Here is a 14,052-nt window from a genome sequence, read left to right on the forward strand (position 1 = left end):
ATTATTATAACAATAAAATAAATATCATATGAATATAAATATATAAATTATTATTAAAAATAAAATAAATATCATATGAATATAAATATATAAATTATTATTAAAAAATAAAATAAATATCATATGAATATAAATATAAAAATTATTATTAAAAAATAAAATAAATATCATATGAATATAAATATAAAAATTATTATTATAACAATAAAATAAATATCATATGAATATAAATATATAAATTATTATTAAAAATAAAATAAATATCATATGAATATAAATATATAAATTATTATTAAAAAATAAAATAAATATCATATGAATATAAATATAAAAATTATTATTATAACAATAAAATAAATATCATATGAATATAAATATATAAATTATTATTAAAAAATAAAATAAATATCATATGAATATAAATATATAAATTATTACTAAAAAATAAAATAAATATATGAATGAAAATATATAAATTATTATTAAAAAATAAAATAAATATATGAATATAAATATAAAAATTATTATTATAAAATAAATATATAAATAATTATTTAAAAAATAATATTATATGAATATAAATATATAAATTCTTATTGTATAAATATAATTACATCTGTTTTAGCTCTGAACTATATTTATAAAGCTCTGTATCAATATTGGGTATTGATCAGTCCTCTCTGTCTGTTCAGATGTCTCTGAGTGAGAAGACCGATGAGGAGATCAGCGACTTACTGACGGAGTATGGGATCAAACATGGACCGATCGTAGGTGAGACTGATCAGTGATTCTGTTATTGATTATCTCTAAGAGTCAAACATGGACCCATCGTAGGTGAGACTGATCAGTGATTCTGTTATCAATTATCTCTAAGAGTCAAACATGGACCGATCGTAGGTGAGACTGATCAGTGATTCTGTTATTGATTATCTCTAAGAGTCAAACATGGACCGATCGTAGGTGAGACTGATCAGTGATTCTGTTATTGATTATCTCTAAGAGTCAAACATGGACCCATCGTAGGTGAGACTGATCAGTGATTCTGTTATCAATTATCTCTAAGAGTCAAACATGGACCGATCGTAGGTGAGACTGATCAGTGATTCTGTTATTGATTATCTCTAAGAGTCAAACATGGACCGATCGTAGGTGAGACTGATCAGTGATTCTGTTATCAATTATCTCTAAGAGTCAAACATGGACCGATCGTAGGTGAGACTGATCAGTGATTCTGTTATCAATTATCTCTAAGAGTCAAACATGGACCGATCGTAGGTGAGACTGATCAGTGATTCTGTTATTGATTATCTCTAAGAGTCAAACGTGGACCCATCGTAGGTGAGACTGATCAGTGATTCTGTTATTGATTATCTCTAAGAGTCAAACGTGGACCCATCGTAGGTGAGACTGATCAGTGATTCTGTTATTGATTATCTCTAAGAGTCAAACGTGGACCCATCGTAGGTGAGACTGATCAGTGATTCTGTTATTGATTATCTCTAAGAGTCAAACGTGGACCCATCGTAGGTGAGACTGATCAGTGATTCTGTTATTGATTATCTCTAAGAGTCAAACGTGGACCCATCGTAGGTGAGACTGATCAGTGATTCTGTTATTGATTATCTCTCTCATAACAGCGATTTAAGATTAAAGCTGTCAATCATTAGATCATTGATAACAGGGACCAACCATTGGTTCTCTGCAGTCACATGGTTCTGATGATGCGTGGAGGTCTGTAGGAGACAGGAAGTGGAGGACAGCCGTTAAGAACAGAGGAAAGTTAGACGTCTAGAGCTCTAGGTGGCGCTGTCCTCTGCAGTCATCATCAGAACATTTCTACAAACTACAGAACCATCACTACAGGTGGACTGGTCTACCTGGATCCAGATCACTAATACTCAGTCCTGCAGACCTCCTGGTGTGGTCTGTCCAGAGAAAGGGATACCAGAGTCTAGCTGAGTCTAGGACTGAGACCAGAGTCTAGCTGAGTCTAGGACTGAGACCAGAGTCTAGAGGAGTCTAGGACTGAGACCAGAGTCTAGAGGAGTCTAGGACTGAGACCAGAGTCTAGAGGAGTCTAGGACTGAGACCAGAGTCTAGCTGAGTCTAGGACTGAGACCAGAGTCTAGAGGAGTCTAGGACTGAGACCAGAGTCTAGCTGAGTCTAGGACTGAGACCAGAGTCTAGAGGAGTCTAGGACTGAGACCAGAGTCTAGCTGAGTCTAGGACTGAGACCAGAGTCTAGCTGAGTCTAGGACTGAGACCAGAGTCTAGAGGAGTCTAGGACTGAGACCAGAGTCTAGCTGAGTCTAGGACTGAGACCAGAGTCTAGCTGAGTCTAGGACTGAGACCAGAGTCTAGAGGAGTCTAGGACTGAGACCAGAGTCTAGCTGAGTCTAGGACTGAGACCAGAGTCTAGAGGAGTCTAGGACTGAGACCAGAGTCTAGCTGAGTCTAGGACTGAGACCAGAGTCTAGAGGAGTCTAGGACTGAGACCAGAGTCTAGCTGAGTCTAGGACTGAGACCAGAGTCTAGCTGAGTCTAGGACTGAGACCAGAGTCTAGCTGAGTCTAGGACTGAGACCAGAGTCTAGAGGAGTCTAGGACTGAGACCAGAGTCTAGAGGAGTCTAGGACTGAGACCAGAGTCTAGCTGAGTCTAGGAGTGAGACCAGAGTCTAGCTGAGTCTAGGACTGAGACCAGAGTCTAGAGGAGTCTAGGACTGAGACCAGAGTCTAGAGGAGTCTAGGACTGAGACCAGAGTCTAGAGGAGTCTAGGACTGAGACCAGAGTCTAGAGGAGTCTAGGACTGAGACCAGAGTCTAGCTGAGTCTAGGACTGAGACCAGAGTCTAGAGGAGTCTAGGACTGAGACCAGAGTCTAGCTGAGTCTAGGACTGAGACCAGAGTCTAGCTGAGTCTAGGACTGAGACCAGAGTCTAGAGGAGTCTAGGACTGAGACCAGAGTCTAGCTGAGTCTAGGACTGAGACCAGAGTCTAGCTGAGTCTAGGACTGAGACCAGAGTCTAGAGGAGTCTAGGACTGAGACCAGAGTCTAGCTGAGTCTAGGACTGAGACCAGAGTCTAGCTGAGTCTAGGACTGAGACCAGAGTCTAGCTGAGTCTAGGACTGAGACCAGAGTCTAGAGGAGTCTAGGACTGAGACCAGAGTCTAGCTGAGTCTAGGAGTGAGACCAGAGTCTAGCTGAGTCTAGGACTGAGACCAGAGTCTAGCTGAGTCTAGGACTGAGACCAGAGTCTAGAGGAGTCTAGGACTGAGACCAGAGTCTAGAGGAGTCTAGGACTGAGACCAGAGTCTAGCTGAGTCTAGGAGTGAGACCAGAGTCTAGCTGAGTCTAGGACTGAGACCAGAGTCTAGAGGAGTCTAGGACTGAGACCAGAGTCTAGAGGAGTCTAGGACTGAGACCAGAGTCTAGAGGAGTCTAGGACTGAGACCAGAGTCTAGAGGAGTCTAGGACTGAGACCAGAGTCTAGAGGAGTCTACCTGAGCCCCTCTAACGTCTTAAACCAGCTAACCCAGTACGGTGTGAGACTGGAGCTGGTCTAAAACCAGCTAACCCAGTACAGCCTGAGACTGGAGCTGGTCTAAAACCAGCTAACCCAGTACGGCCTGAGACTGGAGCTGGTCTAAAACCAGCTAACCCAGTACAGCCTGAGACTGGAGCTGGTCTAAAACCAGCTAACCTCAGAGAGGTTAAAGGTAAAAACTCTGGCGTCAGGACGGCGTTCCTCTAAAAACGTGACACCTGCAGACAGCTCAGGTGAACCCAGAGAGGTTTTCACTCCTCTACTCTCCAGCCGCTGCGTTCACTGCTGCTGGGATATTACAGCTCTGTTTGTGTCTGCAGACTCCACTCGCCATCTGTACCAGAAGAAGCTGGAGAAGGCGATGGAGGGCGCCGCAGGGGAAGCGTCGTCTGATAAAACCTACTACAGAGAGGAGGGTGAGACGAAGCATTCATGTTAGAACCATCAGCTGATTCTCTGGTCTGAGCTCTATGAGCGTACATTCATTTATTTTCTCTGTCAAAGCTGACGTTTTAAATGTTCATTTCCACGTTAGATTATTCACATTCACACCAGATTAACAGAGAAAATATTAAAGTTTAGACTCTGGGAAAAGAATAATACCTCATTTAGAAATCAATGATCCAGGTATTTAAAGGGTTAAGGGGGTGGGTTAGTTAGCATGAGCTGAAAACAACACCTTTAACACAGAGAATACCCTGTAGAGGAACAGGTTTATTTTATCATTATTTCTATGTCTGTAGAGTAAACAGTCCTCTGGTCCCTGTAGTCCTGCTCTGTCTGAAGCTAAGTTTTGTGTTATTGTTCTATGACGTCTGCTCTCTGCCTGTTTCTGATTTTATGTAGATTTTTAATAGACTTTATACCTTCAACCTGCTGGGACTACAGAGGGAAATTAGCCTCTGGCTACAATCTGGCACATTTACATGTCCATTAATGTGCACTGTCCCGTGTAATCAATAAAAAAAATAAGAATAAAAATATTAGAGCAGAACCTTTTGGGAAAATATTGTTATGGCTGTTGTTTTTTTCAATTTTGCAATTTAATATGCGATTATCATTTAAATTCCTCCTCTTATGTGCTTTTCAATCGACACAGCAATGATTAATTTTATATTAGCAGCAACACAATAATAAACAGACTAAACCACAACAAGTTATAGAAAAATATTTAACTGCTATTATTTCAGCTCATATTATAAATTCAGGAGAAACTGCTGAATTGAAGGGAGATGATTTTTATGTCATTCTCGCTCCATTTAAGAAAAACTTTTTTGTTAAATATTCTTTAAATTATTGTCATTGATGTTCACATGTAGGAAGATCAGATCCTGTAGGCAGCAAGAAATGTTTGAAACTGGAATTTAAAACATTTCAGGATCCAGCTGTTGGTCAGTTTTAATTTTGTCCTTTAGTAAATATTACGTCTATTATTATAATAATGTATGATCTATTATGACTAGTAGACAGTCTTAGCTAAGGTCTATTATTATAATAATGTAATGATCTATTATCACTAGTAGACAGTCTTAGCTAAGGTCTATTATTATAATAATGTAATGATCTATTATCACTAGTAGACAGCCTTAGCTAAGGTCTATTATTATAATAATGTATGATCTATTATCACTAGTAGACAGCCTTAGCTAAGGTCTATTATTATAATAATGTATGATCTATTATCACTAGTAGACAGTCTTAGCTAAGGTCTATTATTATAATAATGTAATGATCTATTATCACTAGTAGACAGCCTTAGCTAAGGTCTATTATTATAATAATGTATGATCTATTATCACTAGTAGACAGTCTTAGCTAAGGTCTATTATTATAATAATGTATGATCTATTATCACTAGTAGACAGTCTTAGCTAAGGTCTATTATTATAATAATGTATGATCTATTATCACTAGTAGACAGCCTTAGCTAAGGTCTATTATTATAATAATGTATGATCTATTATCACTAGTAGACAGTCTTAGCTAAGGTCTATTATTATAATAATGTAATGATCTATTATCACTAGTAGACAGTCTTAGCTAAGGTCTATTATTATAATAATGTATGATCTATTATCACTAGTAGACAGTCTTAGCTAAGGTCTATTATTATAATAATGTATGATCTATTATCACTAGTAGACAGTCTTAGCTAAGGTCTATTATTATAATAATGTATGATCTATTATCACTAGTAGACAGTCTTAGCTAAGGTCTATTATTATAATAATGTAATGATCTATTATCACTAGTAGACAGTCTTAGCTAAGGTCTATTATTATAATAATGTAATGATCTATTATCACTAGTAGACAGTCTTAGCTAAGGTCTATTATTATAATAATGTAATGATCTATTATCACTAGTAGACAGTCTTAGCTAAGGTCTATTATTATAATAATGTATGATCTATTATCACTAGTAGACAGTCTTAGCTAAGGTCTATTATTATAATAATGTATGATCTATTATCACTAGTAGACAGTCTTAGCTAAGGTCTATTATTATAATAATGTATGATCTATTATCACTAGTAGACAGTCTTAGCTAAGGTCTATTATTATAATAATGTATGATCTATTATCACTAGTAGACAGTCTTAGCTAAGGTCTATTATTATAATAATGTAATGATCTATTATCACTAGTAGACAGTCTTAGCTAAGGTCTATTATTATAATAATGTAATGATCTATTATCACTAGTAGACAGTCTTAGCTAAGGTCTATTATTATAATAATGTAATGATCTATTATCACTAGTAGACAGTCTTAGCTAAGGTCTATTATTATAATAATGTAATGATCTATTATCACTAGTAGACAGTCTTAGCTAAGGTCTATTATTATAATAATGTATGATCTATTATCACTAGTAGACAGTCTTAGCTAAGGTCTATTATTATAATAATGTATGATCTATTATCACTAGTAGACAGTCTTAGCTAAGGTCTATTATTATAATAATGTATGATCTATTATCACTAGTAGACAGTCTTAGCTAAGGTCTATTATTATAATAATGTATGATCTATTATCACTAGTAGACAGTCTTAGCTAAGGTCTATTATTATAATAATGTATGATCTATTATCACTAGTAGACAGTCTTAGCTAAGGTCTATTATTATAATAATGTAATGATCTATTATCACTAGTAGACAGTCTTAGCTAAGGTCTATTATTATAATAATGTATGATCTATTATCACTAGTAGACAGTCTTAGCTAAGGTCTATTATTATAATAATGTATGATCTATTATCACTAGTAGACAGTCTTAGCTAAGGTCTATTATTATAATAATGTATGATCTATTATCACTAGTAGACAGTCTTAGCTAAGGTCTATTATTATAATAATGTAATGATCTATTATCACTAGTAGACAGTCTTAGCTAAGGTCTATTATTATAATAATGTAATGATCTATTATCACTAGTAGACAGTCTTAGCTAAGGTCTATTATTATAATAATATAATGATCTATTATCACTAGTAGACAGTCTTAGCTAAGGTCTATTATTATAATAATGTAATGATCTATTATCACTAGTAGACAGTCTTAGCTAAGGTCTATTATTATAATAATGTAATGATCTATTATCACTAGTAGACAGTCTTAGCTAAGGTCTATTATTATAATAATGTAATGATCTATTATCACTAGTAGACAGTCTTAGCTAAGGTCTATTATTATAATAATGTATGATCTATTATCACTAGTAGACAGTCTTAGCTAAGGTCTATTATTATAATAATGTAATGATCTATTATCACTAGTAGACAGCCTTAGCTAAGGTCTATTATTATAATAATGTAATGATCTATTATCACTAGTAGACAGTCTTAGCTAAGGTCTATTATTATAATAATGTAATGATCTATTATCACTAGTAGACAGTCTTAGCTAAGGTCTATTATTATAATAATGTATGATCTATTATCACTAGTAGACAGTCTTAGCTAAGGTCCTTTATTAGAACCTCTGAGGTTTATGTCTTAAATAAACATGTGAAATAATCCACAGGTCTGTGGTTTGACTAGTTATTCTGGCTTCATAGCAGATAGGTTTAATGTTGGGGGGGCGTGGCCTGATCTGAAGCTCCGTTTAAGGACCTCAGGTGTGTGGGACAGGTTTAATGATGGGGGGGCGTGGCCTGATCTGAAGCTCCGTTTAAGGACCTCAGGTGTGTGGAGTAAATATGATTATTTTGTTGTTTATTCTACTGTCAGAGTCGGTATCAGAGATATCAAACACACCTGTACCTTCATCTCGGCCAGGACGCCACCCTCATTCTTTGATTTTATTGTTATTATTTTGGCGTCGCCCTTTAAGATCTGCAGGAGCGTCAGCGCTCACATTGGCATTTCTGTTTTTAACCCTGGGTAGAACTGCATTCAAATGAGAGAGAGCAAAAATCCTTTTTGCATATAAAACCAGAGGAATAGCACTAACATATCACTCATTCAGAGTGTCTAAGAGTGTTGTTTCCTTCCAGAAATATCCTTCCTTCTTTTGCAGAAATGTAGTAAAAAGTGCACACATCAAAAACATGAATCTACTGTAATCTTGGCCGCTGCCTTTCACAGAACCTCCTACTTTAACCGCCATGATGGCGTTTGTCTGCACCAAACCTGTCGCATTGTTGTCTTGCAGGTCACGAGTCACACGTGTTTCTGTTTCAGCACGGTCTTCAGCAAACATACGTATGCTCAGAGGGAGTCGACATTACAGTGTGCAGGATGGTCCAAACGCAGCCTGTGCTCCATTTTTATTAGCCACAGCAATAATAAAGATTAAATGAAATATGGCCATCATTAGAACATGAAGCTTGACTTTGAGTTCTTAGTATGGACACTAGGTGGTGCTGCTGCTGGTTCTGTTAGCAAATATGTTCACAGAAAAACACAACGACATCTGTATTAATAACTCTGATTAATTTTGATACTAAAGGATTACAGCATCTATCTGCTCTGTCTCTTTGTTTACTATCGTCACCTTCTATTAGGGAGGAAAATGTGGAAAAGGGGTCAGAAAGTAGCAAAAATGAGTGAAAAGTGACAAAAAATGAGTTACAGGTGGCAAAAAATGGTCCAAAAGTGGCAAAAAAAAATGAGTGAAAAGTAATTAAAATGGGCTAATAGCAGTCAAGATTGGCAAAAATGGGCAAAAAATAGGAAACAAGTGGTATTTATTGGCAAAAGATACCTTAAATGGGTGAAAAGTGATGAAAAAGGGCAAAAATGGGCAGGAAAAGAGGAAACAAGTGGTACTACATGGCAAAAGGTATCTTAAATGGGCAAAACGTGGCAAAAAATGGTGAAAAGGGGCAAAAATAGGATAAAAGTGGCAAAAAGAAGTGACTAAATGGGCAAAAACTAGGAAAAAAGTGGTATTTGATGACAAAAGGTGGCTTGAATGGGAAGAAAAATGGTGAAAAAGGGCAAATATGGGATAAAAATGGCAAAAATGGGTAAAAAGTAGTATTTAATGGCAAAATGTAGCTTTAATGGATGAAAAGTGGCAAAAATGGTAAAAAGGGGCAAAAAAGTTTCCCTTTTTTGGGTTTTCTGGGAAAATAATATTTAAAATGAAGACATAAAACAGCCTCATGTTGAGTATTGCTGGATTAAAGCATCAGTGAAAATGAAAGATCAGTAAATGTTTGTGTCCTTAGTGTTCAAAGTTTGTGAATGTTTGTGTTTTGTGTTCCCAGAGGAGGAGGTGACCTACATCACGTACCACCACAGCCAGGTGAGAACCAATCAGTGATCAGTTTACATCCCACTAATGAGACTGTAATAATGAGAATCTGTTTTTAACAGGCCAGACAGGAACCTGTAGGAGACATGCTGTGAGTATGTTTGAACATTTTAACCCTAGAAGAACAAATGATGTGTGATCATGTCTATTATTGATATTATTATTGTAGTTATTATCATTATTATTATTATTATTGTTGTTGTTTTTATTATTATTATGTCATGATGAAGAGGGTTTAAGTCTGGTCGGGTTAGTTTTCTGTATCATAAAAGCACCAGATGAAAGCACAAAACTTTGATTTACACCTAATATGTAGACATTTTTGAATGTATTAAAGTTTGTTTTTTTTCTCTTCAGGCTCAAACGGCGAGGAAACGTGGACACAGAGGAAGAGGAGGAGGAGGAGGAGGAGTCTGAGCAGGAAACAGAAGAGTGAGCCTTTCAGAATAAAGCTATTTCAGTGAGAAGAATGACCACCTTGACTAAATCCTACCTGCTGTCTTCCAGACCCCCCGTTCAGGTGACCCACAGATCAGCCAATCACAGCGCAGTACGGTCCAAGAAGCCGGTGAAGAAGTCCGGAGGCTGCATGGGGAAGTTCATCCGTCTGCTTCTGTTGGTCGCCGTGTTAGCAGGCGCTTACTACGCTTACACTCAGATGGTCGACGAGCAAGGAGAAGAGAAACCGGCAGGGATCCAGTGATCTGATTGGCTGGTAGGGTGTCCGGGTTTTTGAGGTCTGAATACATTCCAGAAAGGTCAAAAGGCTCATGGGATTTTATATTTTCAGTGTCATTAAACCCTCTGAAATGACCAGATAAATGTTAAATCAGCACATGGATTCATCCGCTGCTGAAATAGTCCGTGCACTACTTCCTCCTGCTGGGTTAAACATTTAGATTTGAGCCGTTACTGACCTGTTTTAGTCAGAATGAAGCTACAGGTGTACTCAGGTGCAGACTAACTCCTGGTTCTGTCTTCTCATTGGGTATTTTTGGACAGAAAAATCCAACTGATGCTGGTGCTTTTGTTTACTTCTTTGCTTTTTGCATGAAATGTTGCACTCCTTTTTCTGCTATGCAAACGTTAGTGTTGTTTTATTGTTAGCAGCTGTTCTTCATCTTATTTGTGACTTATTGTACAACTTTAAATTGAGTTTCTCATATTTCCTGTTTCTCATCATGTGAAACCAAAGGCTGTCGTCTTTATTCTTCTTTAATAAAACCAAGTGTGCAGACGGTCTGATCTGTTCTTTGTGGAACATAAAACTTCCTGTAAGGATGGACTTCATGGAGGCTCAAACTTTTGAGGGCCTCTAGTCCACATGCAGGCAGATTTTTACTCCTCTGTTTTTAAAGATGATCTCATCCACACACTACCTTCTAGACACATCTACACATCATGTTAGCAGTAGTCCATCCTTCACTGTGACGGTGAAGCAGCTCACTCAGAACCACTGAGGATGTCCTTGACATGAGAACAGTCCTTCCTCTGAAATCACTATTACATTTTCTTACCAACCAGAACCGCCAACGATGGGGGGCAGGTTTGTCTCCTGGTAGTGTTGTCTAGAGCAGTAGTTCTTAACCTTTTCAGCCCGAGACCCCCAAAATAAAGGTGCCAGAGACCGGGGACCCCCACTGGACCTGAAGGAGGTTGAACACAGCCATTCTAGAGTAGTCCTGTGCACACAAGGCCGTCCATAAGGGGGATAAATGGGAGAGCTCTCTAGTGCCCAGCCAAACTGGGGGCCATGGAGGCCAGCAAAACCATGGTCTATTATAAAGTTAAGCTGTGATATCCATATTTCATATCTAACCTGAATAATGACCACTCTCATCAAATAGACATTTTTTTTAGTCATTTGTGTTAAAAGCCTTCTTAAAAATGTGTATACTTTTTGTAAAAAAATAAAGATTAAAATTATTTAAAATTGTTAAAATGGGTTAAAAATGGTGGAAAAGGTGGTGAAGTTGAACTTTAAAAGTATCAGAAATGGGTCAGAAGTGGCAAAAATTAGATACAAATGACAAAAAAGGCAAAAATGGGCATAAATAGTGGTTAGAGGAGTTACAATGTGACTGAAAAGGCTTTAAATTGGCAAAAATGGGTGGAAATTTGGTGAAATAGGAAAGAAAATATAGGCAGATATTAGAAATTGGATAAACTAGCAAAAATGGACATATCAGATGTTGAAATGGGAAAAAAAGGGCGTAAAAGGGTCAAAAGGGTTTTAGGTGCTGAATGGTAAAATGTATTAAAATTGGTGGAGAAAAAAAAATGATTAAAAAAGGTGTAAAAATGTTGACAAAATTGGTGTGGCAACAGTAATTTAAAAAATATTATTAGTTTTTTTTGGGCATCTGGAGACCCCCTCTTAGTGTCTCGCAACCCCCAAGGGGGCCTCAACCCCAAGATTGAGAACCACTGGTTAAGAGTAGTGGTGACCACAGACATCTTTAAAGGCAAGAATGGAATGTTTCACGAACTTTAAGGATGATGTCATCAAAGGTAGAGGATGGAATCAAGGATGTGCTGAGTTTGAGTTCTGATACTCTCGAAAAAAGCTGAAGAAAGACTGTTGGATCTTCAAAGAATAGAATTTTTATAGAGATCAAGGATGACATCTTCAAAGAATAGAATGTTTATAGATGTTAAAGGATGACATCTTCAAAGAATAGAATGTTTATAAGCGTTAAAGGATGACATCATCTTCAAAGAATAGAATGTTTATAGAAGTTAAAGGATGACATCATCTTCAAAGAAAAGAATGTTTACAGATGTCAAAGGATGACTTCATCTTCAAAGAATAGAATGTTAATAGAGATCAAGGATGACATCATCTTCAAAGAATAGAATGCTTATAGACATCAAAGGATGACATCATTTTCAAAGAATAGAATGTTAACAGAGATCAAGGATGACATCATCTTCAAGGAAAAGAATGTTAATAGACATTAAAGGATGACATCATCTCCAAAGAATAGAATGTTTATAGATGTCAAAGGATGACATCATCTTCAAAGAACAGAATGTTTATAGGCGTCAAAGGATGACATCATCTTCAAAGAATAGAATGTTTACAGATGTCAATGGATGACATCATCTTCGAGGAATAGAATGTTTATAGAGATCAAGGATGACATCATCTTCAAAGAATAGAATGTTTATAGACATTAAAGGATGACATCATCTTCAAAGAATAGAATGTTTATAGATGTCAAAGGATGACATCATCTTCAAAGAGTAGAATATTTTAGATGTCAAAGGATGACATCATCTTCAAAGAATAGAATGTTTATAGACGTTAAAGGATGACATCTTCTTCAAAGAATAGAATCTTTATAGACATTAAAGGATGACATCTTCAAAGAATAGAATGCTTATAGAGATCAAGGATGACATCATCTTCAAAGAATAGAATGCTTATAGACATTGAAGGATGGCATCATCTTCAAAGAATAGAATGTTTATAGGTGTGAAAGGATGACATCATCTTCAAAGAACAGAATGTTTATAGATGTCAAAAGATGACATCTTCTTCAAAGAATAGAATGTTTATAAGCGTCAAAGGATGACATCATCTTCAAAGAATAGAATGTTTTCAGACATTAAAGGATGACATCATCTTACAAGAATAGAGTGTTTATATAGATCAAGGATGACATCATCTTCAAAGAATAGTGTTTATAGACGTCAAAGGATGACATCATCTTCAAAGAATAGAATGTTTATAGGCGTCAGAGGATGACATCATCTTCAAAGAATAGAATGTTTATAGGCGTCAGAGGATGACATCATCTTCAAAGAACAGAATGTTTATAGGTGTCAAAGGATGACATCATCTTCAAAGAATAGAATGTTTATAGACGTCAAAGGATGACATCATCTTCAAAGAATAGAATGTTTATAGGCGTCAGAGGATGACATCATCTTCAAAGAATAGAATGTTTATTGACGTCAAAGGATGACATCATCTTCAAAGAATAGAATGTTTATAGGTGTCAAAGGATGACATCATCTTCAAAGAATAGAATGTTTATAGGCGTCAAAGGATGACATCACCTTCAAAGAATAGAATGTTTATAGACATTAAAGGATGACATCATCTTCAAAGAATAGAATGTTAATAGAGATCAAGGATGACATCATCTTCAAAGAATAGAATGTTTATAGGCGTCAAAGGATGACATCATCTTCAAAGAATAGAATGTTTATAGGCGTCAAAGGATGACATCTTTAAAGAATAGAATATTTTAGATTTCAAAGGATGACATCATCTTCAAAGAATAGAATGTTTATAGGCGTCAAAGGATGACATCATCTTCAAAGAATAGAATGTTTATAGATGTCAAAGGATGACATCATCTTCAAAGAAAAGAATGTTTATAGACATCAACGGATGTCTTCATCTTTTATAGATACAACGATTATAGAAGGAATGTTTGTGAAGCTGGTGGTGTCTTTTTCCCTCCATTTTTTACCAAATTGTAGGCCATTGTAGGTAACCCCTCCCTTAACCTCCTCCCTGTTCACTATCGATCTGTTCATATTCTCTCGTTAACGGTCCAAACCAAATCTGCACCAATGCTGACTTATGGAGTGCATTCAATAGCTTTCATGACTCATCAAGGAAAGAACAGGAGCATCATACCAACATAAAAAACAAATTATTTACTGTGAAAATCAGAATAAATTTTAGTCTCTAAAAAACAAATACAGACTGTTTATTTGATGTCTCGTG

The 14,052-nt window shown here is 36.2% G+C and overlaps 1 protein-coding gene across 1 annotated transcript in view; it reads left to right on the plus strand.

Annotated features, from left to right (window-relative positions):
- emd (emerin (Emery-Dreifuss muscular dystrophy)) overlaps positions 1–10,545 on the plus strand; it is a 17,044-nt gene extending 6,499 nt beyond the window's left edge. The window contains exons 3-8 of the mRNA XM_041798543.1: positions 693–771; positions 3,867–3,962; positions 9,262–9,299; positions 9,371–9,399; positions 9,666–9,740; positions 9,816–10,545. Of these exons, the coding sequence (XP_041654477.1) occupies positions 693–771; positions 3,867–3,962; positions 9,262–9,299; positions 9,371–9,399; positions 9,666–9,740; positions 9,816–10,011 (513 nt within the window). The 3' untranslated portion in view covers positions 10,012–10,545. The remainder of the gene's footprint in view (positions 1–692; positions 772–3,866; positions 3,963–9,261; positions 9,300–9,370; positions 9,400–9,665; positions 9,741–9,815) is intronic.
- Positions 10,546–14,052: the final 3,507 nt, after the last annotated feature.

Source organism: Cheilinus undulatus, linkage group 11 (genome assembly GCF_018320785.1).
Source record: "Cheilinus undulatus linkage group 11, ASM1832078v1, whole genome shotgun sequence".
In the NCBI taxonomy this organism is placed as follows: Eukaryota; Metazoa; Chordata; class Actinopteri; order Labriformes; family Labridae; genus Cheilinus; species Cheilinus undulatus.